At 46.6% G+C, this 25,810-nt stretch overlaps 1 protein-coding gene and 1 pseudogene across 1 annotated transcript; both read left to right on the forward strand.

Annotated features, from left to right (window-relative positions):
- Positions 1 to 1,414: 1,414 nt before the first annotated feature.
- PRCC (proline rich mitotic checkpoint control factor) lies at positions 1,415 to 25,184 on the forward strand. The gene is made up of 7 exons (XM_060758226.2): positions 1,415 to 1,822; positions 7,434 to 7,481; positions 8,694 to 9,272; positions 11,464 to 11,598; positions 15,748 to 15,891; positions 18,967 to 19,032; positions 23,946 to 25,184. The coding sequence occupies exons 1-7, from the start codon at positions 1,568 to 1,570 to the stop codon at positions 24,030 to 24,032; spliced, it is 1,314 nt and encodes a 437-aa protein (XP_060614209.2). The 5' UTR covers positions 1,415 to 1,567; the 3' UTR covers positions 24,033 to 25,184.
- On the forward strand, positions 22,466 to 23,196 carry LOC137097717 (transmembrane protein 14C pseudogene; annotated as a pseudogene).
- Positions 25,185 to 25,810: the final 626 nt, after the last annotated feature.

Here is a 25,810-nt window from a genome sequence, read left to right on the forward strand (position 1 = left end):
GGAAGCCACAGGGAGGAGGGAGCAAGCTTGTTTTCTGCTTCCTTGGAGACTAGGACGTGAAACAATGGCTTCAAACTACAAGAGAGGAGATTCCATCTGAACATGAGGAAGAACTTCCTGACTGTGAGAGCCGTTCAGGAGTGGAACTCTCTGCCCCGGAATGTGGTGGAGGCTCCTTCTTTGGAAGCTTTTAAGCAGAGGCTGGATGGCCATTTGTCAGGGGTGATTTGAATGCAATATTCCTGCTTCTTGGCAGAATGGGGTTGGACTGGATGGCCCATGAGGTCTCTTCCAACTCTTTGATTCTATGATACAGACTAAATGTAGTTTGGCTATTGGATCCCAATTGGTTGGTTGGTTCCAATTTTGACCACGCACTTTACTACTGTTGTATCCAAAACTAGAAAGGATCCTTCTTATATTGCTCTTATACTTAACGTTACTATACAACTCTGTGCACAACAAAGGATTCCCCCAGGCAGGAAGCAACCAGGCTTTGAAGCTTCTTAAATAATATGCTGTATCTGGGTTGGTTCCTCTGGCGCCTTGATAACACCTCCAAACAAAGGCTTCCCCGGGCTGGAAGCAGCCAGGCTTTGAAGCTGCTAGGCTTCTCATTTGTCAGGGGTGATTTGAATGCAATATTCCTGCTTCTTGGCAGAAAGGGTTGGACTGGATGGCCCATGAGGTCTCTTCCAACTCTATGATTCTATATGCTGTGTCCAGGTTCCTCTGGTGCTTTGATAAAACCTCCCAACAAAGGATTCCCCGAGGCAGGAAGCAGCCAGGCTTTGAAGCTGCTAGGCATCTCAAATCATATGCTGTGTCTGGGTTGGTTCCTCTGGTGCTTTGATAAAACCTCCCAACAAAGGATTCCCCCAGGCTGGAAGCAGCCAGGCTTTGAAGCTGCTAGGCATCTCAAATCATATGCTGTGTCTGGGTTGGTTCCTCTGGTGCTTTGATAAAACCTCCCAACAAAGGATTCCCCCAGGCAGGAAGCAGCCAGGCTTTGAAGCTGCTAGGCGTCTCAAATCATGCTGTGTCTGGGTTGGTTCCTCTGGTGCTTTGATAAAACCTCCCAACAAAGGATTCCCCCAGGCAGGAAGCAGCCAGGCTTTGAGGCTGCTAGGCATCTCAAATAATATGCTGTGTCCAGGTTGGTTCATCAAGTGCTCAGCTATGGCTGGCTTCTCTGGTGCAGCTGTGGACAAGTCTGCATATGGGTCTGCTACGACTAGCCAGGCTTAGTAGCCGAGAGTGAGCTAGGCCTTGAAGCCGCCCCGCCCACAACAGTCTCGCCGCCATTTTGCGAGGCTGGGCCTTTCTCATTCCTGCCCGCCAAAGCGCGCGCAAGGGCCGACGGGAGCGCTGACGTTCTGAGGTGAAAGGCGGAAGGAGGGCCACTTCCGGCGCGGTGCCTCCTGGGGGATCTGGTTGAGGGGGAGAGAGAGAGGGAGAGAGAGACGGCGGCCATTACCCGCGTCCGAGGGAGCCCGGCGGTGGGCCTCCCTCGCGTTGCCATGGCGACGGGTGCGGCCTAGTGCTGCAGCCCCGCGGCCGGAGGGAGATGTCTCTGGTGGCCTACGCCAGCAGCGAGGAGGACGAGGCCGAGGACAGCGAGGAGGAGGAGGAGGCAGACGAGGAAGAGGAGCCCGAGGGAGGCCCGAGCAAAGGCCTCTTCTCGGCCCTGCCGCCGCCCAAGGGCTCCCGGCCTCTCCCGCCCTCGCCCCCGCCTCCTTCCTCGGAGCCGGGCCTCCCCTCCAGACCCAGGAAGAGGACGCAGCCCGTCCGCATCGCCGCGCCTCAGCTGGGCTCCGGTGACGTGAGTGGCGCTTTGGGGAAAAAATGGCATTCATTCCCTTTTTGGACATCATAACGGTTTAGAATACGAATAATCCTTCTGGGTCGCCTCTCTGGGATGGGTCTCGGGGGCTCGGTTTTGTCGTGGCTCCGGTCCTTCCTGGAGGGTCGATCCCAGATGGTGAAGCTGGGAGACGCCTGCTCGGACCCCTGGCCTGTGGGGTCCCGCAAGGTTCCATTCTGTCTCCCATGCTCATTAACATCTACATGAAACCGCTGGGAGAGGTCATCCGGAGTTTTGGAGTTGGGTGCCATCTCTACGCAGATGACGCACAACTCTACTACTCTTTTCCACCCAATTCCAAGAAGGCCTCTCCAGTGCTAGACGAGTGCCCGGCCGCTGTGTCCATCTGGATGAGGAGGAACAAGCTGAAGATCAATCCCGACAAGACAGAGGTCCTCCTGGTCGATCGCAAACCAGATCGGGGTATAGGGTGGGAGCCTGTGTTGGACGGGGTTACACTCCCCCTGAAGCCACAGGTCTGCAGTCTGGGAGTCCTCTTGGATTCATCGCTTACGCTTGAGGCTCAGGCGTTGGCGGTGTCCAGGAGGGCTTTTGCACAACTGAGACTTGTGCGCCAGCTGCGTCCGTACCTCGCGAAGGCTGATCTGGCCAGGGTGGTCCATGCCTTGGTCAACTCTAGACTGGATTACTGCAACACACTCTACGTGGGGCTGCCCTTGAAAACGGCTCGGAAATTCCAGCTGGTCCAACGGGCAGCAGCCAGGATGTTAACCGGGGCTCATTACAGAGAGAGGTCAACCCTCCTGTTTAAGGAGCTCCACTGGCTGCCGTTTATTTTCCGAGCCCCAATTTAAGGTGCAGGTGCTTACCTACAAAGCCCTGAATGGTTTGGGACCACCCTACCTGCGTGACCGTATCGCTGTCTATGAACCCACACGCTCACTCCGGTCATCTAGAGAGGCCCTGCTCGTGATCCCGCCCGCGTCGCAAGCGCGCTTGCTGGGGACACGAGACAGGGCCTTTTCTGTGGTGCCCCCCCCCCCCCCCCCCGACTCTGGAACGCCCTCCCGAAAGATCTCAGACAAGCCCCTACATTGGCAGTCTTCAGGAAGGAATTGAAAACCTGGCTGTTCCGATGTGCCTTTTCAGATTAGGAACCTCCAGCACCAAATCCTAGAAGCACCTTAGTAGAACCAAGAGTATATTTAATCCCACATCCCTCCTGCCACATCAGCACTTTTAACCCTGTACCCCTACTCCGGCCGGCCCAGTTTTAATAGTGTCTTGTTGTATTGTTACTGTTATTGTTTTCCTGCTTAACTGTTTTAATTTGCTTGGGTATTGTATTGTTGTATTGTGTTTTTGGGGCTTTGGCCTGTGTAAGCCGCATCGAATCCCTTGGGAGATGCTAGCGGGGTACAAATAAAGTTATAATAATAATAATAATACTTTGTTTGTATACCGCCCTGTCTCCCCATGAAGTCTCAGGGCGGCTTCCAACATAAACAAAGCAGGTAGGCAGGTAGGGTTTAGAAAAGGCAGAGGAACAAGAGACCAAATGGCCAATAGCTGGATGCTAGAGAATTGAGAGAGGCAGGGAGTTTCAGAAAAACATCTATTTCTGTTCTATTGACTATTTTAAAGCCTTTGACTGTGTGGATCATAATAAATGGTGGCTAGTTCTTGGTGGTGTGGGCATACCAAATCACCTTGTCTCTCTCCTGTGGAATAATAATAATAATATTTATTTATTGTCGAAGGCTTTCATGGCCGGAATCACTGGGTTGTTGTAGGTTTTTCCAGGCTATATGGCCATGTTCTGGAGGCAATTTTTCTCCTGACGTTTCGCCTGCATCTATGGCAAGCATCCTCAGAGGTAGTGAGATGCTTGCCATAGATGGAGGCGAAACGTCAGGAGAAAAATTGCCTCCAGAACATGGCCATATAGCCCGTAAAAACCTACAACAATTATTTATTTATTTATTTATTTCACAGTTTTCTATACCGAGCTTCTCAACCTCATTGAGGGACTCAGCCCGGTTTCCAGCCATAAAAACATATACACTCATTAAAATATCATATATCACAATTACAAAAACAACTTTAAAAACACTATATAAAACTACAGTGGTCAGTCGTCCTATTAAGATGGATCTACATCAACTTCCATCCATGGTCCTATGGTGTTATCTCATTCATCGAAGGCCTGACTCCACAGCCACGTCTTCACCCGTTTCCTAAATGTTAGGATGGATGGGGCGGTTCTGGCCTCCAGAGGGAGAGAGTTCCAGAGTCGCGGGGCCACCACCGAGAAGGCCCTGTCCCTCGTCCCCTCCAGGCGCGCTTGCGAGGCCAGTGGGACCGAGAGCAGGGCCTCTCCAGATGATCTTAATAATCTTGATGGTTCGTAGGGGAGAATACGTTCGGAGAGGTAAACGGCCGGAGTCGTTTAGGGCTTTATGGGTCAACACCAGCACTTTGAATTGTGCTCGGAAGCTAATTGGCAACCAGTGGAGCTGGTGTAACAGCGGAGTGGTGTGCTCCCTGTACCCAGCCCCCGTTAGTAATCTGGCTGCCGCGCATTGGACTTGCTGCAGCTTCCGGGCAGTCTTCAAAGGCAACCCCACGTAGAGAGCGTTGCAGTAGTCTAAGCGGGATGTAACCAAAGCGTGTACTACCGTGGCCAAGTCAGCCCTCCCAAGGTACGGACGCAGCTGGCGCACAAGTTTTAATTACAACAACCCAATATTTATTTATTTATTTGTTATTCGAACTTATATGCCGCCACTCCCCTGGGGCTCGGAGCGGCTTACAAGAATGTCTAAAATACTTCGCACTTTAACAACACAACCGTTCAATGCGAACGCTTCCTGCCAAAATGGAACTGTAGAGGAGAATCTACTGAACAAGCCAGTACCTGCCACATACCAGTACTGCCATTTGTTGAGTTATGAAGGTGGAGGCATTCCTTTTCATTCAATCCTCATATATCATATATCTGTGGAATTATTTATTTATTTATTATTCAAACTTATATGCTGCCACTCCCCTGGGGCTCGGACCGGCTTACAAGAATGGCCAAAATCTAACACAGTTTAAAAACAATTTAAAAACAGCAATATCAGAAATCAAAGGCCTGTCGAAACAGGTGTGTCTTACATGCCCTGCAGAAAGCTGATAAGTCCCGCAAGGCATGGACTTCAGGTAGCAGAGTATTCCAGAGCGATGGTGCCACTACTGTAAAGGCTCTGCGTCTGTTTGCTGTTAGACGCAAGGTCTTGACACTGGGAATTTCCAATAGATCTTGGTCCTCAGAACGGAGGGATCTCTGGGGTTGGTAGGGGGTGAGGCGGTCCCTCAGGTAAATTGGCCCCAGACCATGCAAGGCCTTAAAGGTGAATACCATCACTTTGAAAGTGATCCGGCGCTCAATTGGTAACCAATGCAGCTGTAGTAAGATTGGGGTAAAAACAGTTAACAAACTATAATGAGATAAAATAGGAGCAGGACGTTTATAAGGAACTCATAAAACAGAGTTGTGAGGCTGAACATCCAATTTGGAGGGCACGAACTCCATTAGCAGAAAGCGTTGAGGGGGTGTAAAATATTCTGTGCACATACTCACCAAAGGCGCAGCGGAAAAGCCGGGTTTTGAGGTTTTTTTTAAATGTTTCTAGTGAAGGGAATCTATATAAGGACCAAGTAGCAACGGTCAGAACTGGTCATGGAACAACAGACTAGTTCAAGACTGGGAAAGGCGTACGGCAGGCTTGTATACTCACCCCCAACCTATTCAACTTGTATGCAGAACACATCATGTGATGTGCGGGGCTTGAGGAATGCAAGGCTGGGGTGAAAATTGCTGGAAGAAACATTAACAACCTTAGATATGCAGATGACACCACTTTGATGGCCGAAAGCGAGGAGGAGCTTTCTAATCAAGGTGAAAGAAGAAAGCACAAAAGCTGGGTTGCAGTTAAACATTAAAAAAACCAAGATTATGGCAACAAGAATGATTGACAACTGGGAAATAGAGGGAGAAAATGTGGAGGCAGTGACACTTTGTATTTCTAGGTGCAAAGATTACTGCAGATGTGGACTGCAACCAGGAAATCAGGAGACGCTTACTTCTTGGGAGGAGAGCAATGACTAATCTTGATAAAATAGTGAAGAGTAGAGACATCACACTGACAACCAAGATCCGCATAGTCAAAGCAATGGTATTCCCCATAGTCACCTACGGATGTGAGAGCTGGACCTTAGGGAAGGCTGAGCGAAGGAAGAGAGATGCTTTTGAGCTGTGGTGTTGGAGGAAAGTGCTGAGAGTGCCTTGGACAGCGAGAAGATCCAACCAGTCCATACTTCAAGAAATAAAGCCTGACTGCTCATTGGAGGGAAGAATAGTAGAGGCCAAGATGAAGTACTTTGGCCACATCATGAGAAGAAAGGAAAGCTTAGAGAAGACAACGATGCTGGGGAAAATGGAAGGAAAAAGGAAGAGGGGCCGACCAAGGGCAAGATGGATGGGTGGTATCCTTGAAGTGACTGGATTGACCTTGAAGGAGCTGGGGGTGGTGACGACCGACAGGGAGCTCTGGCGTGGACTCGTCCATGAAGGACTCAGGGCAGCTCACAAAAGCACTCCGGAGTGCCGCACATAAAGTAAACAATGCATAAACAATTAAACAGTGACATCATAAGTTTACAACAACGAACGCACATAAAACATTACATAATAAAATTTTAAAATCCATAAAATGCAATAATGCCTGCGGATAAAACTGGCTGTCTTCACTTAACAATCCAAAGTGCCGGAGTGAAACAATCACTAAGTAAGATGAACACTGCGAAAGGATGCTAACATCACAATCTCAGAGGTTTGTGTCTCCTGTGCCCCTCTCTAAGAGTTTTCTGTGGAAACTACCCAGCTGCATTGGGGCTTTGTGCAACTTGGACCTTTGCTGTTCCTTTGGAAATGCAACCTAAGGCGCTTTGGCTTCCTGCTCTGGCAAGCAAGTTTTGTATCTTGTGGCCTCTTCCCTAAACCCGTAGTGCTTCAAGGAGTTATGGGGAGAGAATGGGTGGACTGGGCAGAGCAGGAAGTGGTTGAGGGGACAATGAGCCCCAGTTGGTGGTGGAGCTTGTGGGCTTCTCTATGCGCCTGACAGTTGTGCCGTTATGACTGTTATACTTATCATTGAGTTGCAGTGGGAGGAAGCAGAAGGGGCAATGAGGAAGTCTTGGAATGGAGGTGCCATATGGAGGCTAGCTAGGATTAGGGACCAGGGAGAGGATGGTTCAGCATCAAGTACTGAATTGGCCTTCTCTTCCAGCTTCTCTGAGCCTCCAAGTGGTTTGACTTCTTCAACCCACCTGGTTTGCCCATTGCTTCAGGTACCTTTCTTGCAGGGAGGTACCTGAAGTCTGTCTCAAATGTGTGTCTATGACTATGTATTTGGGTATGAGTTTTGCCTGACTGAAGTCACCAATTGAACCTATAGATAACCCCAGCTGTTGTTTGGAAAAGGCTTCTGCAGAAAACTCTTGAACAATTCAACCCTCTTCTGGCATTGCATTCAGCACTTTCTCTCTTTCTCCTTTTTTTCAGTCAGATTCAGAGGAAGATGAACCGGCTAAAAAGCAGCCCACCTCCCAGGTGAGGACTTGTTTGCATGGCCCTCACCCCATAAGAGATGAAGGCTGTCCTATGTCTGTGTGTGTTTCTGTATTGAGGAAATGGTTGAATGATCTGAGTTCATGTGGTGGAGATTCCAAGTCCCCAAAATGTTTTTTCTGCTTTTGTCAATTCACCTCATTAAACCAATGGATGACAATTCCCTTCACTATCCCGGAAGTAACTATTGTTCATGATTTTTTCTGCGTGTCTCCCTGGTCTTCCTTACTTCCCTCTTTTGGTTTATTGTTTATTGCTATCTATGGTCTATTGCTATATTACTTTCTGTATATATTGATTGTTGTAAGCCTCCCGAGTCCCTTTGAGGAGAGGGGCGGGGTATAAATAAAACTTATCGTTGTTGTTTTAAATTTATTTATTTAGAACTTTTATATCCCGTTCTTCTCTACCTCCGTGGAGGGACTCAGAATGGCTAACAGCAAAAAATCAATGCAAGACAATAAATAACAGTTTAAAAACACATACAAATACAATAAGTTAAAATACATATAAGTTAAAAATACGTATAAACCAATTCGCCAAGTTTAAACATCATCCAACTCAGTCCGCACATTGTGGTTCAATAGCTCTTAGTCTGTACCAATACCAGCCATCACTCTGTGAATGCCTGATTCCAAAGCCAATATTTCACTTGCTTCCTAAAGGTCAGGAGGGAGGGGGCAGATCTAACTTTATTTGGGGTAGAGTTCCAAAGCCGGGGGGCCACCACAGATAAGGCCCTGTCTCCCATCTCACCAAATGCGAAGGTGAAGGTGGTGGCCCCCCGGCTGTGAAGGTGGTGGGACTGAGAGCAGGGCCTCTCCAAAAGATCTTAAATCTCTTGATGGTTTATAGGGGAAAATACATTCAGAGAGGTAAACTGGGCCGGAACTGTGAAGGGTTTTGTAAGTTAAAACCAGCACTTTGAATTATTATTGGTTAGCAGCATTCACTCTTCCAGGCTGCTGTGTTCGGTCCCTTTTGCAAGTCTTACCTCTCTTCTAGGATCTTTCCTTTCACTGGTAGTTTGCTTTGGGCAGAAGACGCCCATTTCATCCCTGCAGTCTTGGCTGGATGGTGGAACTGCTTATCTCCTGCCTGTGATACAAGACAATTCTCATCCAACTTTGAGAGCATCTGAAGCAGCCAAGGAGTCACACGTCCTCACCTTTGTGCCTCATATCTTTCCTGTAGGGCCGTGGTGAGGGCTCCGGCTTGTCTGCTCTGCTTCCACAGCCCAAAAACCTGACAGTCAAGGAGACCAACCGGCCACTCTTGCCCTATGTCTTCTCTAGAAAAGCGGCTGAGAAATCCTCGGAAGAAGCCAAGGGCTCGGCCTCAACAGTGGCCCCCTCCAAGCCCAAGGCCAAACCCTCACTCCAGACGGCCGCCTCAGCCATCACCACTACGCCCTCCCCTTCGGCCATCAAGGCGGCCGCCAAAAGCGCCACCCTCCAGGTGACCAAGCAGATCACCCAGGAGGAGAATGAGAGTGATGAAGAGGTGGCCCCTGAGAACTACTTTTCCTTGCCTGAGCGGAGGGAGCCACCTGCCCCCCTGGGCCCCGAACCCTTCCTTTTCACGGCTACAGTAGTCCCAGATGACCTTCCTCCCGGAACGGAACCTGAGGACCAGGATGTCTCGACAGCTGCCAATGCTCCTTTGGAGTTCAAGACGGCGTCAGGTTCAAGCGCTGCTTCCCATGGCTGGGCACCCAAGCCGGGCGAAGAGTACGGCGGTCAGCCTTACTCACCTTACCCCGGCTACAGTGAGGTAAGGACTACCAATATTTACTATTGGGTAGGAGAGCCACCTGTTGGGCAAGTGGACTTAGTAATAAAAGACCCTCCTCAAATGCACAGCAGCGTAACTGTATCAGTAGCAGTAGACCCAGCACCAGTAGCCCAAAGTGAGAAAAGGAACAAAAACACGCAAACCAATGTTATTTCTTCCATAGGAGGCTTTTCTTTATAGCAAAATAATATGGTTACACTATTTACAAGAACAAGGTTTCCATGACACAAATCAAATTCTTTATACTTCCTTCTTTGCTTCCATTCTGGGCTTCTTTCTCATGCAATTAACAGAGTCTTGTCTCACACCAAACTTACACAGGAGCTTCACACAGTAGCTTTTTACACACAGCGGCCTTCACACTCTGAAGCTTCATGCATGTAGCTTTACATACAAGGCCTTCAACCTGGGGCTTCCTCACACCGAAGCTTCTCACATCAGGCCTTCTCAAACTGAGGCCTAGTAACACACTGAGGCTTACCTCACACTGAGACCTTTCTCCCACTGAGGGTTCTCTCAGACTGAGGCCTTTCTCCCATTGAGATAAACTAACACAGAGGCCTTCTCATGCTGAGGCCTACTAACACACTTAGGCCCTTCTACCACAGAGACCTACGACAGACTGAGGCTCACTTGCTTACATAGGAGCCCCCGGTGACGCAGTGGATTAAACCCCTGTGCCGGCAGGACTGAAGACCGACAGGTCGCAGGTTCGAATCCGGGGAGAGGCGGATGAGCTCCCTCTCTCCGCTCCAGCTCTTCATGCGGGGACATGAGAGAAGCCTCCCACAAGGATGATAAAAAACATCAAATCATCCAGGCGTCCCCTGGGCAACGTCCTTGCAGACGGCCAATTCTCTCACACCAGAAGCGACTTGCTCCTGACACGACAAAAAAAACAACCATGCTTACATAGAACTACAGTTTTTGTGGAGTCATTGCACCCATTTAACGCTTTCAGTGCTTGGCTCACATTTTTGTAATTGAAAATACGTACTGTATATACCCGGGTACTAGATGACTTTTTAGGCATGTAAAACCTTATAAAAAGTTGGGGGTCGTCTAGTACGCCAGGTATAGCATTATAATAATAATAAAATTAAAAACTATGGCTCCCAGAATGCCCCAGCAAGCCCATCCCAGGCATGCCACAGCCGTTGGGGGTCTCTCTCTCCTCCTCCTCACCGGTAGAGCCTCTTGGTGTGGAGGGCCTTGGCTTCAGACTCCCATCCTCCTCCACCTCCTCCTTCTCTTTTGCTGCCTTGGCTCATGGCGGCCTCTTGGGTGGGCTCTCCATCCTTCCTTCCTGGCTGCCTCCCTTGCTCAGGCCCAGGCCTCTCCCTTGTTGGTGCCTGGTCCCCTGGGCTGCTTCCCGCGCTGCCTCCGGAGGGGCCTCCCGCGCTACTCAAGCCGCTCTCCTTCCTGGCCCCACTCCACCACCATCGCGCCTCTGCCTCCGTGCTCTGCCAAGCCTCGCGAGAAGCACCTCTTCTCCCGCGAGACGTCGTCTCGCGGGAGAAGAGGCGCTTCTCGCAAGGCCTGGCCAGGAAAAGAAACCGCCATTGCTCAGGCCGCTCTCCTTCTTCCTGGCCAGGCCTCATGAGAAGCGTGGTGGGGTGCTTCTCACGAGGCTTGGCGGGGCTGGGAGACAGAGGCGCGATGGCGTTGGAGTGGAGCCAGGAAGAAGGAGAGCAGCCTGAGCACCGCGGGAGGCCCTTCCGGAGGAGGGGCAGAAAGCAGCCCAGAGGCCCAGGGGCAACCACACACCAGGTGTAGAGGAGAGGGGAAAAAAACCACCTGGCTGGAATGGGGAGTCGTCTTAAACGGCGAGTATATCCCTAACTCTCTATTTTGTGTTAAAAACTTGGGGGGGAGGTCGTCTTATAGCCCTAGTCGTCTAGTACCCCGGAATATACGGTAATTAAGTTTTTAATATTTCTGACACCACCTTCCCTGGCTCCATGAGTCATTGGGGGCAGGGAAACCTGAGGAGATGACAGGCCAGGCTTCTGCCATAGGGAGGGTAAAATGTGGGTTTGTCTGGGTGTTTATAAGTGAAGAGAAGGGGTGTGAGAGGAACCACCAACCCTGTCAGGCAGAGAGATTTGCCCCATCTGTGTGGATTCTCTCCTACTGAGGAAGTCCTTTCCTCCTTTTCTCTTTGCATCAGGGTTTCTATGGGAGTGGCTACTACCAGGAGACCGACCCTGCGCCAGGACCGCAGCAGGAGGCTGGCAGCGACACTGCTTCTGCTACCACTGCTACTTCCTCTTCCTCCTCCTCCTCCTTCATGGATGACGAAGCGGTGAGCAGCTGCCTTGGGTTCCAGCATGCAAGGGACAGTGCAATGGTGGGCCGGAGCCAATGGGATTCTATACTTACATGCCTGCAGCCAGAAAGGATTCTGATTTAGCTGCTGGGAGGGGGATTTCTGGGTTGAGGTGTGAGACTTTTGCAAAGAGGGATGGTGTGTTGGCTTCTGGGCTGGGGCAATTGGCAGCGAAGGGCCCAGGGGAGCCCCTCTGATGGCCTTTGCTTTCTTTTGAGCCACTCACACACCATGCCCTGGGACCCTTCTAGAAAAACACAGAAAGAACTTTGACTTTGGAGGCGTGCTGGAAGATCTGTATGTTCTCATTCAAGGTATAGTTGTAGGGCTTCTAGATCTTTATGCTGCAGCCTGACCCAATGAAAGTGAGATTATTTATTTATCTTTTATTTATTTACAGCTTTTATATTCCACTCTTCTCGCCCCACAGGGGACTCAGGGCGGATTACAGTGTACACATATATGGCAAACATTCAATGCCAATTTTTGACATAAAAACATATACAGACATAGACAGAGGCTATTTAACTTTTTCTGGCCGCCAGGGGAGCTGTTGCTTTCATCGTCCATCTGCTACACTGATGAAGTACTTCCGCATTCCCCGCATGCTTCCCCGCTGAAATGCCTTGCTGGAGTCTTTTTTATGGCCTCATGAATTAGTTAATTTAGCTTCCCCACACTTTAAGGTGGTACCTAATTTTCCTACTTGACAGATGCAACTGTCTTTCGGGTTGCAAAGGTCGACAACAGGCTACACACAATTGGTTGGAAACCCACTCCAACCCAGGCCGGCTTCGAACTCATGACCTTTTGGTCAGAGTGATCTTTAATGCAGCTGACACTCAGCCAGCTGTGCCACAATCCCTGGCATTAGGAAGATCCTGGCATCCTCGCACTAGCCTTTCCTGTTTTCTGCTCCATTGTAGGATGGATTCTTTGCAGAAGACAGGAATTTATTTATTTATTTATTTTTACCCCGCCAAGGTAAAATCATGTTCAACTCAGTCCGCATATGTGGTCACTCACTTTGGTCTGTAACCAGTCTCAGCCATTATTCTGGGAATGCTTCATTCCATAACCCGGATTTCACTAGCCTCCTGAAGGACAAGAGGGAAGGGGCAGATGTAATCTCTCTCAGGAGAGAGTTCCATAGCCGAGGGGCCACCACAGAGAAGGCCCTGTCTCTCGTTCTCACCAAACGCGCTTGCAAAGGTGGTGGGACCGAGAGCAGGATCTCTCCAGAAGAGAGATCCTGCTCATAGGGGATGGTTCATAGGGGAGAATACGTTCGGACAGGTAAACTGGGGGTCTTTCCAGAGTGGTGAAAAGGGCTGCACTTAGATAGCAATTCTGCGCAGGGCCAATCCTCTTTGGGTTGCCAGTGTTGGTCTTCCTTACACAGAGAGAGCCTTCCATGATTGTGTAAAAAAGTTTTGGGGGGCCTCATGGGGAACGAGTCCAACATGAGCTAGCAATGTTATGCAGCAGCTCAAAAAACCAATGGGATTTTGGCCTGCATCAAGAGGAGTCTAGTGTCTAGATCCAGGGAAGTCATGCTCCTGCTCTATTCTGCCTCGGTGAGACCAAACCTGGAATCACACTGTGTTCAATTCTGGGCACAACAATTGAGGGGAGATGTTGGATCTAAGCTGGAATGTGTCCAGATGAGGGCAACTCAAATTGTCAAGGGTCAGGAGAACAAACCCTGTGAGAAGTGGCTGAAAGAGCTTGGCAGGTTTAGCCTGAAGAAGAGAAGGCTGAGAGGAGACATGATGAGGGCCATGTATAAATATGTAAGGGGAAGTCATAGGGAGGAGGGAGCAAGCTTGTTTTCTGCTGCTCTGGAGACTAGAGCACATTGGGACAATTATTTCAATTATTATTTCAATTACTTCTACCCCGCCCTTCTCACCCCGAGGGGGGACTCAGGGCGGCTTACAGACAAAGGCACAATTCGATGCCTAAATCAATTAACAAACAATACAGAAAAGCAATTCAAACACTTAACAAGTTAAAATCATCAAAACATAATGAAATAGCAAAACAATCTCATGCTCAGTGTTCAGAGTTCCGTATATCCATTCCATTCCATCTGTCCTTGTTTATCGTCAGATCTTTTCTTTAGCTGCCAGAATGTCCAAAAGCTTGGTCCCATATCCAGGTGAGGGGCCACCTCTGAGAAGGCCCTGCTCCTCGTCCCCGCCAACCTCACTTGTGATAGTGTCGGGGTCGAGAGCAGGGCCTCCCCAGATGATCTTAAACTTCGAGATGGGATGTAGAGGGAGATCCGTTCGGACAAATACACTGGGCCAGAACCGTATAGGGTTTTGTAGGTCAAAACCAGCACTTTGAATTGTGCTCGGAATTGGATTTTGGAACATTTTGTAAACAGATAAACTCAGTGTTTTGAACAAATATGGAATGGCTTAATGATGCAAATGGACGTGGATTTAAACCAGGAAGTCATTGATTTTTATAGGTTTAAATTGTTTTTTTATATGAATTTTATTATGTGATTTATAATATTATAATGTAATACTATATAATACTAGTAATAATGCGGTATTATAATTATATATTTACATTACATGTAATATTACTAATAATATTACAATATAATGGTATAGTGCAATATAGTAATATATAATACTGATACTGTACTATGCTAATAATATAATATATTGTATGAAAATATAGTAAGTCACTCTGAGTCCCCTTCGGGCTGTGAAGGACGGCATATAAATACCGTAAATAAATAAATAAACCTGAACGATGGGTAACAACGGAAAAATTTGTTTCTAAACTCGTTTCGTTTTTAGGGGGTCCATTGCGTTTCGTTTTTTTAAAGAATTCCGAATTTTTTTCTTTAAAAATTTTTGAAATTTATGAAATTTCATAAATTTCGAATTGATTCGTTAATGGCGGACGCGATTGCGCAATATGCTTAAAAAAACCTCCAAATGGGACAGGGGGAACTCCTGAGCTTCCCTCTCCCTCTGTTGTTGACTGTTGGTGTGATAAAACAAACAACAACTATATTATATTATATTATATTATATTATATTATATTATATCATATTATTATATATTATATTATATTATATCATATTATTATATATTATATTATATATATTATATTATATATATTATATTATATATTATTATTATATTATAATATTATTATATTATATTATTGTATATTACATTATTATAATATATTATATTCTATATATTATATTATATATTATTATATTATATTATTATAATATATTGTATTATATATTATATATTATTATATTATATTACGAAAATAATTACAAAATAATTACGAAAATTGGAAAAATTGTTTCGATTCTTAATTACTCCTCACACTATTCCTGCATGGCTCAATATCGGATCGTAAGCTAATATAAATACGAATTAATAACGAATTACGAAATTAACGAACGAAACCGCCCAAGCCTAGTATTTATGTGTGTTTGGCATCTAGTTGTTGCCAGTCTGTACCCCGCCCTGAGTCGCCTTCGGGCTGAAAAGGGTGGGATAAAAGTGAGGTAAATAAAATAAACTACAGAAGAGGAGATTCCACCTGAACATGAGGAAGAACTTCCTAACTGTGACAGAGAACTGTTCAGTAGTGGAACTCTCTGCCCCAGAGTATGGTGGAGGCTCCTTCTTTGGAGGCTTTTAAACAGAGTCTGGATGGCCATTTGTCAGGGGTGCTTTGAATGTTATTTTCCCGCTTCTTGGCTGGGGATTGGACTAGATGGCCCATGAGGTCTCTACCAGCTGTATGATTCTATGAGGTAGCAATTCAGCGCAGGACCAAGCCTGTTCGGGTTGCCAGTGTTGGCCTTCCTTGTGCAAAGAGAGCCATCCATGATCTTTCTCTGAAACTGAAAACAACCAGGACTCGAGGTAGAAATGCAGAGTTCTGGAAACTTGTAGGGAAACTACAGATGTAGGAGCAACAAGGAGACATCAAGCATCTTCATTTTTCCCATGTTTGACTTCTGAAACATCGCAAGGACTCCTACTAGAACTTCCTTACAGTCAAAGGGGTGCTCCAGACTGAAGAGTCAGGGACAAGTCCCCTGATGTCACCCCTTTTGTCCCCTTGTGCAGTTCAAGCGCCTGCAAGGCAAACGCAACCGTGGGCGGGAGGAGATCAACTTTGTGGAGATCAAGGGAGACGACCAGCTGAGCGGCGCCCAGCAATGGCTGACCAAGTCCCTGACGGAGGAGCAAAACATGAAATCCTTCAGCAAGGTGAGGGCAGGCGGAGGTGGGCAGGGTGGCCTCTGGTGATTCTGAGGGAGCTGTAACTTCACTTAGCTTATCTATATAAATAAAAATGTAATGTTCGTTTGTGGGATTAACAGAACTCAAAAACCACTGGACGAATTGACACCAAATTAGGACACAAGACACCTAACAACCCAACGTGTGTCCTTCACTAAAAAAATGATTTTGTCATTTGGGAGTTGTAGTTGCTGGGATTTATAGTTCACCTACAATCAAAGAGCATTCTGAACCCCACCAACGATGGAATTGAACCAAACTTGGCACACAGTTCTCCCATGACCAACAGAAAATACTGGAAGGGTTTGGTGGACAGTGTCCTTTGGTTTTGGAGTTGTAGTTCACCTACATCCAGAGATCACTGTGGACTCAAACAATGATGGATCTGGACCAAACTCTACACGAATACTCAATATGCCCAAACATGAACACTGGTGGAGTTTCAGGAAAATAGAATCTTGACATTTGGGAGTTGTAGTTGCTGGGATTTATAGTTCACCTATAATCACAGAGCATTCTGAACCCCACCAACGATACTATTGGGCCAAACCTTCCACACAACCCCCATGTGGGCCACAGCAATGCGTGGCAGGGGACGGCTAGTCTACATAAATAAAAATGCAATGTTCGCTTGTGGGATTAACATAACTCAAAAATCAGTGGACGAATTGACACCAAATTTGGACACAATACACCTATCAGGCCAACGAGTGACCATCACTCATTAAAACATTGAAAAACAAAAAACCCATTACAACACATGCGCAAAACCACACATATATACAAACACACATATGCATATATAAACACACAAAACACATATACAAAGAAAGGGGGAAGGAAGGAGGGATAGAAAGGGAAAGAAGGAAGGAAGGAAAGAAAGGTAGTGAAGGAAGGAAGGAGAGAAGAAAATTAAAAAGTGAAAAAAGAAAAGAGAGGGAAGGAAGGCAAGAAGGAATAAAAGAGAGGGAAGGAAGGAAAGAGAGAAGGAAGGATAGAACCAAAGAGCAAAGGAAGGGAGGTAAGAAACAGGTAGAGAAGGAAGGAAGAAAAAGGGAAAGAAGAAGGTAAATAAAAAGAGGGAAGGAAGGAAAGAGGGAGGGAAGGTTTGGCCACAGTCACTCATAAAAACACAGCGGAAGAGACTTAAAAAGCAAAAAAAAATACATTACAATGCATGCGCATAGCCACATAAATACACATATACGCAAATATATAAATATACACATATACACACACAAAACACATATATACAGACTGGGCCACAGCAACGCGTGGCAGGGGACAGCTAGTTCTTTCATAAAGAGCTTCAAATGCTTCTGGCCAGATTATTTTTGTCACAGCGGGACTTCCTTTGCAGGAATTTATTTTGCACAATCCCAGTGTGTTTGGGGCCTGTGAAAAGATTGCAGAAATAAGTTCTAAATCTCAGGAGTGCTGTAGTGAGTGCGCTTGCTTTGTAACCTTACAGGGAAATGCTGCCCCTCTATTTATTTATTTATTTATTAGTCGTCCCTTGCTACGCATTGCTGTGGCCCAGTCTGTGTATATGTGTTTTGTGTGTGCCTTTGATCTCTGATATTGCTGTTTTTAAATTGTTTTAAATTGGTTTTAAATTGTGTTTGATTTTAGCCTGTTCTTGTAAGCCGCTCCGAGCCCCAGAGGAGTGGTGGCATATAAGTTCGAATAATTAATAAACAAACAAACAAATAAATAAGTGTGTGTGTGTGTGTGTATTTGTGTATATATGTGGTTATGCGCATCTGTGGCAATGTATTTTCTCTTTTCTTTTTTTTTTTTTTTTTTTTTGGTTTTTTACGTCTCTTCCGCTGTGTTTTCCAGTGTTTTTATGAGTGATGGTCACTTGTTGGCCTGATAGGTGTATTGTGTCCATATTTGGTGTCAATTCGTCCAGTAGTTTTTGAGTTATGTTAATCCCATAAATGAACATTGCATTTTTATTTAAATAGACTAGCTGTCCTCTGCCACACATTGTTGTGTCCCAGTCTGTGTAAATGTGTTTTGTGTGTGTGTATATATGTCTATATATATGTGTATATATTTGATTTTGTGCATGTATTGTAATTTTTTTTTTGGCTTTTTAAGTCTCTTCCACCGTGTTTTCCAGTGTTTTTATGAGTGATGGTCACTTGTTGGCCTGATAGGTGTATTGTATCGAAATTTGGTGTCAATTCGTCCACTGATTTTTGAGTTATGTTAATCCCACAAACAAACATTGCATTTTTATTTATACAGACTAGCCGTCCCCTGCCACGCATTGCTGTGGCTCACATGGGGGTTCTGTGTGGAAGGTTTGGCCCAATTCTATCGTTGGTGGGGTTCGGGATGCTCTGTGATTGTAGGTGAACTATAAATCCCAGCAACTACAACTCACAAATGTCAAGATTCTATTTCCCCCAAACTCCACCAGTGTTCACATTTGGGCATATTGAGTATTCGCGTAGAGTTTGGTCCAGATCCATCATTGTTTGAGTCCACAGTGATATCTGGATGTAGGTGAACTACAACTCCCAAACTCAAGGTCAATGCCCACCAAACCCTTCTAGTGTTTTCTGTTGGCCATGCGCCTCGTTTGTGCGCCTCGTTTGATTAAATTCCACCATTTATATTCCACCTTTCTCACACAAACAATCAATGCTGTTAGACAGGACAGACAACAAATAGAAGTATTCTGTCAGTATTTTTTCTCAACCGGTGTTTTGGAGGTTGTGCTCAATTCTGGCCACAGGGGGGCGATGTCGCTGCATCTTCTATAATGAAGAGCCCTTGAACACAGACCTCCTCATTCTTTGATTGCCAGCATTTTTCTGGTGGTTCCTTTATGGTGCCATAAAATACCTCCCTGTTTTCAAACTGCTTAGGTGGACAGTGAGCTGGACTGAAGGTCGGGTGCTCACCCCGACCTGGGCTTTGAACTGGCACCCTTTCAATTGGTGAGATCTATTGCTGCTGGTGTTTAACCAGCTGTGCTAAAGCCCGACCTTTCTGCCTTTCAAATGAATGTCTTTTGTTTCACTCCAGAAAAAAGGAGAGCAGCCCACAGGACAGCAGCGGCGGAAGCACCAGATCACATACCTGATTCACCAGGTGAGAAGCGCTCACGTTTTCTGTGTCTACATGGCACTTTTCTCCAATTCTTCCTGTTTCAGGCCTGCTTTTAGCTTCTTTCCTGCGGAATTCCCCTGCCTTGGTTCCCATTCCTTTCCCTTTGCCCTTGGCTCTTGCAAGTCCATGCTCTGCCTCATCCCTTCTTTAATCTGAGGGGAAGGGGATATTGTTGGGCGGTGAGCTTACAAACAAAAGACCCTCCCCATAAACGTACAGCAGAGTAACTTATTAGCAGCAGCGTGACTCAGTACCAGTAGCCCAAAGTGATAAAAAGAACGAAAACACACAGTCCAATGTTATTCCTAGAGCCTCACTTAAGGCCTATACCGTGGCTATTCGGGTAGCCAGGGAGACCTTCCCAGAATAAGGAAACTCCCAGCAATATGTCCCTAAATGCACTTTATTAGTGATCTAGGATTGTCTGCATGCCCCATCCCTCTCCGAAAATTCTATCCTAGTTATATTTCACCTTTCAGGCTCAGCATTATTTTTAAATTTTTAATTATTATATCTGGCCCAGCCATAGGTTTTTAAACGTTGTTGTGTTATTGTTAATGTTTATTGCTTATTTTCTGCTTATGAGTTTTATTTATTGTTTTGTATTACTATTGTTATTGTTTATATTGTTGTATTGTGGGCTCGGCCTCATGTAAGCCGCACCGAGTCCCTTGGGGAGATGGTAGCGGGGTACAAATAAAGTTTTTTATTTTTATTATTATTATTATTATTATTATTATTATTATGGAGGCTGGCGATCCTGTCGATGCCCTGGTTGATCTAGTGATCAACCAGGGCGTCGACAGGATCGCCAGCCTCAATAATAATAATAATAATAATAATAATAATAATAATAAAACTTTATTTGTTCCCCGCTACCATCTCCCCAAGGGACTCGGTGCGGCTTACAGCGAGATGGCCAGGGTGATAGACACGATCTCTCCTGAACGTCCCCTCTCACTGCGCAGAGTCACGCCATCTCCTTGGTTCTCTGAGGAGTTGGCGGAGATGAAGCAGGTGAGAAGGAGACTGGAGTGCATCTGGAGGAAATCTCGGGGTGTCTCCGACCAAGCGCGGGCTGGAGCCTCAATTAGGGCCTATACCGTGGCTATACGGGCAGCCAAGGAGACCTTCTTGACCAGGGGTCCACAACCTTTTTAAACAGAGGGCCAGGTCACAGTCCCTCAAACTGTTGGAGGGCTGAATTATAATTTGAAAAAAACATGAATGAATTCCTATGCACACTGCACATCTTATTTGTAGTGCAAAAACCACTTTAAAACAATACAATAATTAAAATGAGGAGCAATCTTAACAAATATAAACTTATTAGTATTTCAATGGGAAGTGTGGGCCTGCTTTTGGCTGATGAGATAGGATTGTTGTTGTTGTGTGCTTTCAAGTCATTACAGACTTAGGTTGACCCTAAGCAAGGGCCGGGGTAACTGACCTTGGAGGGCCGCATTCGGCCCCGGGCCTTTGAGGACCCCTGTTCTTGACTGTCCGCATAGCGTCTGTTCAATAGACCTTCTGAGCTGTTTTGGCTCGTTGGGGAGCTCCTCCATCCTCCTGACAGTCTGACAGTCCGGTGCTACGATTTTGCACACCATTTTATTTATTTATTTATTTATCAAGGCTCGGAGCAGTTTACAATATACATATGCGATACATTACATTTAAAATCAAAGAAAATTTTCAATCAGCAAGATTCAAATTTTGCGGATAAAGTTGCTCGGATAAGCCTCGAGTTAGACACCAGCTTAAATACAGTACCAGAGGAAGTGACTGAGGCATCTGCCTGTCTGGTTTTGTAGGATTATTTCCGGCTTGTTCATCCTGAAGACATGGAAGAGGTCCTTGGGGCTGTGAGGGTGGCCACGGCGCCTCTGGACCCCTGCCCGTCTTGGCTAATTAAATCGGCCAAAGGTGGTTTGATTGATTGGTTTATGTTGATCATTAATGTATCATTGGAGCAAGGGATTTTTCCATCTGGACTAAAACAGGCCGTGGTCAGACCACTCCTGAAAAAGACCTCCCTTGACTTTGAACAATTATAGACCAATCGCCAACCTCCATTTCTTGGGCAAGGTGTTGGAGCAAGTGGTCACCTCTCAGCTCCTGGGTTTCCTGGATGACATCAACTATCTGGATCAGCCACAGTCTGGTTTCGGGCCTGGCCACGGCACCAAGACGGCTTTGGTCGCCTTGGTGGATGACCTCCACAGGGACCTGGACAGGGGAGTGTGACCCTGTTGGTTCTCTTGGACATCTCAGCGGCTTTCGATACCATCGATCATGGTATCCTTCTGGGACGTCTCTCTGGGATGGGCCTTGGAGGCATGGCTCTGTCATGGCTCCGGTCCTTACTGGAGGGTCGTTCCCAGATGGTCTTAGTTTTATTTATTTGTTTGTTTGTTTGTTTGTTTCAAACATTTGTACCCTGCTCAGGGCGGCTTACATCCGGCACAATTCAATGCCATTACATATAAATAATACATACAGTAATTACATATAAAAACACAGTAAATTAATTTTAAAATTAGTTATAAAATAAAAAGTGTATTAATAAAAAGTGCAATAATACTGGCTGTCTAGCCTTATGTAGAAACGAATTCAGCGAGTACAACACAATTGGAAGCCTGTCCATTGTCCATTTTCCATAACATTATCGTCATTAACATTGTCAATTATCTGCCAGCTACCCAAAGGCCTGGTCCCATAACCACATTTTCAATTTCCTCCTGAAGGTGAGGAAGGATGTTGTATTTATTTATTTATTTATTTATTTATTTATTTATTATTCGAACTTATATGCCACCACTCCACTGGGGCTCAGAGCGGCTTACAAGAATGACTAAAATCTAACACAATTTTAAAACAATTTAAAACAGCAATATCAACAATCAAAGACCTGTCGAAACAGGTGTGTCTTACATGCCCTGCGGAAAGCTGATAAGTCCCTGTTGACCTGATTTTGCTGGGGAGCAAGTTCCACAGGGTGGGGGGCCACCACCGAGAAGGCCCTGTCCCTCGTCCCCTCCAAGCATGTTTGCGCCAGAGACTGGGCCAAGAGCAGGGCCTCCTCAGAAGATCTTAATTGATTTATTTATTGAAAGCCTTTATATTCCACCCTTCTCACCCCAAAGGGGACTCAGGGTGGAGCACAACATATAAACGGCAAACATTCAATGCTGAAACATATTAGACAAGGGGTCCTCAAACTTTTTAAACAGAGGGCCAGGTCACAGTCCCTCAAACTGTTGGAGGGCCATATTATAATTTGAAAAAAATAGGAATGAATTCCTGTGCACACTACACATATCTAATTTGTAGTGCAAAAAACACTTAAGAACAATACAATTAAAATGAACAATTTTAACAAATATAAACTTATTAGTATTTCAGTGGGGGATCACCTTTGGTAGCAATTGGGGGCGGGAGCCTTGGCAGCTGAGGCTGCAACTTTGCGGAAAGGATGAGTATGGACTGGCTTGGCTACGGTTACGCAGCACTGGTTGCGTCAGGTGGAATAGTTGGCTATGCAAAAGCAGGTAGTGTTCCTTCTCTAGCTGCTGGTCTCCTCTTTGGTGGTTTAGCAGGACTGGGTGCATATCAGCAGTCCCAAGATCCAAAGAATGTTTGGCTTTCTCTGATTGCTTCTGGAACTCTGACTGGTGTGATGGGAACGAGATTCTATAACTCCAGGAAATTCATGCCTGCAGGACTAATTGCTGGTGCCATCTTACTAATGGTGGGGAAACTGGGACTACAGATGAAGGAGAAGCCCCTTCAGCCATAATTGTGCAGCGGATAAGAAGCAGATGATTTTCTGAAGAGACAGCTTTCGAAATGCTTACTTGAACTGAGCAGTGAAAACAATCACAATTCTTGACTCCCTCCCCCCTCCCCCTCAATAGTACAATACAGAAATGGGCAGAGGCTAGTGAGGGCGCAAATGAGTCCCAGGCATTATCTTAGAAAGCAGGCCCTCAGCATACACGCATTTTGAGTCAATTCCTTTCCTCATTGGTCCCAGCCTGTGGAAACTTTTTATAAATTTTACAGACTTTTCTCATTTATGGCATGGCATGACCAAGGATATTAAACTACAAGAGTATTTCAGTGGGAAGTGCGGGCCTGTTTTGGCTGATAAGATAGGGTTGTTGTGGTTGTTGTTGTTGTTGTGTGCTTTCAAGTCGGGCTGTATCCGGCCCCTGGGCCTTAGTTTGAGGACCCCTGTATTAGACCATACACATAGCATTAAAAGCATTAAACTTAATGGTGGGACATAGAGGGAGATACGTTCGGACAGGTAAGCTGGGCCGGAGCCGTATAGGGCATGGATCTGAAAGCGAATGCCCCTGTCTGACCGCCTCTCGGCCTATGAGCCCACGAGGACTTTGAGATATTCCGGGGAGGCCCTGCTCTCGATCCCGCCTGTGTCACAGGCATGGCTGGTGGGGACGAGAGATAGGGCCTTCTCGGTGGTGGCTCCTCGGCTGTGGAACACCCTTCCCGTGGACATCAGGTTAGCCCCCTCCCTGTTGATATTCTGCAGGAAGTTAAAGACCTGGCTGTTTCAGAAGGCATTTGATCAAGAAGTGCAATAACTGGTAATTTGACCATAGGAATGGAACAACGGACATGATATCGGATTGTGGGTTGACGATGAGACGATTCGGAATGGCTTTTGTAGTAATGTTGATGTTTTGATAAGATGTTTTTCTGATAATGATGAATTGTGGATTATTTTACACTATGTTTTGTAATTTGCTCTTGTTTTTCCATGTTGTACACCGCAATGAGTCGCCCTCGGGCTGAGTATTGCGGTATATAAGCGCAGTAAATAAATAAATAAATAAATTTAACTCCCCCCTCTTCCTTGGCTCTTCCAGGCAAAAGAACGGGAGCTGGAGCTGAAGAACACATGGGCGGAAAACAAGCTGAGCAGGCGGCAGACGCAGGCCAAGTATGGCTTTTAGAACCTCTCCTCCTGGCTTGTGCCGGCCGGCCAGGGAGCCAGGCCGCAGCCTCTGACACTCCTGCGCAGCGGGTGACCAGAGAGGATGATCGCAGAGGCACTCAGGGGCCGGCAACCAGCTTGCTTACATCCTGAAGGCGCAGCTCAGCTCTGGTATCTTGGCAGAGTTCCTCGAGAGCAGGAGGATAGGTGGATCCTCCCTAAGGTCTGGAACCTTCAGCCACAGGACCCACAGGATGGATGGCTTTCCCTTCTGACCTCTCTCTCTTTCCTTTCCGGTTGCCATCGGGATATGGAGACTGGCCTGTTGGCCTCCTTTCCTGGGGGAGTGTGCCAGTTGAGAGGAGCGAGGTGGTTGCTTCCTGGGCCTCTTGCTTGTGGGTGGGTGGTGGGGGGAGGGCGGAATGGGTCTGAGAACCCTTTGTGTGGCCTGGCTGAGAACTCGCCCTCTTCCTGGGGCGTGTTGGTGTGGATTTGCGTTCCAGGCCCCAGCTTCCCATCTCCGCTTTGTGGATTAGGGACAGCAGCTCTATCCCCGTTCCTGCTTGAGAACCGTTCCCAAAGCAGCCCTGCCCTCTGTTCCTAAGCGAGAGTGGTTCCGAGTGCCACGGGAGGTGGCTGCGTGTCCCATCCCCGTCCACGAGCCATAAAGACACAGCACTTTGCTACCCTTATTTGCCTGCGGGGCTGGGGGAGTCGTGGCACCCTCAGACTTCAGCCCAGCGTCCCACCCCTCCGAGCAAAAGCCAGCTCCACTAATGGGAAGGGCTGTGTGGTGACCTCTCCAACCCCAGATTGGAGCCCCTCTGGAAAATATGCATTCTTTGCCCCCATCCCAGATTTCCTATCTGAAAACGAGTGGGACGAGTGAGTTCCTATCCCCACTCTTCATCACAGCCCCCCGGCTCTCTTGCGTGCTCTCCCTCTTGGGTTGCCTCGTTCTTTGTTCTCGTTGTCACCACCATCGTCCAGATTGCAGCCCGCCTCCATTTCCGAAGAGGCGCCGTCTTCGCTGCAAGAGTCGTTGAACAAATTGTATTTTTACTCAAGGAAAATCTAGTTTATTTCCCTGGACTCTTTAGTACTTAGGAAAACTCTTTTTTTCCCCCCTCTCCTTTTGAATATTCCAGAATAAAAACTTCTCGTTCAGAAATTTTACTTTGCATGTCATGTCTGGAAAGAGGTCTGATGAAAGGTTTAGAGCCATGATGGCGAACCTATGACACGTGTGTCAGCACTGACACGCGTAGCCATTTTCAATGACACATAGCCGCATGCGGCCGCATACAGAGAATATGGGGCCACATCCCAAGAAGGACATTTCATCCTCGGCTTTTACACCAGTATTTTTCTACAATGCCGAGATATATGGCATTATGACCTTGAAAAAGCAGGTAAGTTAAATAATTAGTATTTGGTTTATTAAATACAGTTATAAGGCATGGCCCGACTTACCGGGCCAAAGAAGTTGCGGTGCAGGGCTTCCCCACCGCCATTCTTGCCTTAGGGGGGGCTTCTTCCTCCAATATTTCAGTAATATATTTTTGTCATAAAACTATAAATATCATGAAATTACGGTTTTTTTCTCAAAGTGACACCCCACCCGAGTTATGCTCGGTTTTTCGGCGAGTATTGACACACCAAACTCAAAAGGTTGCCCATCACTGGTTTAGAGGCATCTCTCGCCTCCAAACCTAGGACGCCCCAGTTCAACCCCGAAATTCTTTGTTAGGCCTCGTTGTTTCCCTCCTTACTATTATTTATTCATTTATTAATTTT

This window comes from Anolis sagrei, chromosome 12, assembly GCF_037176765.1.
Source record: "Anolis sagrei isolate rAnoSag1 chromosome 12, rAnoSag1.mat, whole genome shotgun sequence".
In the NCBI taxonomy this organism is placed as follows: domain Eukaryota; kingdom Metazoa; phylum Chordata; class Lepidosauria; order Squamata; family Dactyloidae; genus Anolis; species Anolis sagrei.

What these genes read in the sequence shown, in the direction of transcription:
- PRCC (XM_060758226.2), top strand. Translation starts at nt 1,568, where the DNA reads ATGTCTCTGGTGGCCTACGCCAGCAGCGAGGAGGACGAGGCCGAGGAC. An exon ending in CTCAGCTGGGCTCCGGTGAC is followed by an intron (nt 1,823 to 7,433) that starts GTGAGTGGCGCT and finishes CCTTTTTTTCAG; the next exon opens with TCAGATTCAGAGGAAGATGA. An exon ending in ACATGAAATCCTTCAGCAAG is followed by an intron (nt 15,892 to 18,966) that starts GTGAGGGCAGGC and finishes GTTTCACTCCAG; the next exon opens with AAAAAAGGAGAGCAGCCCAC.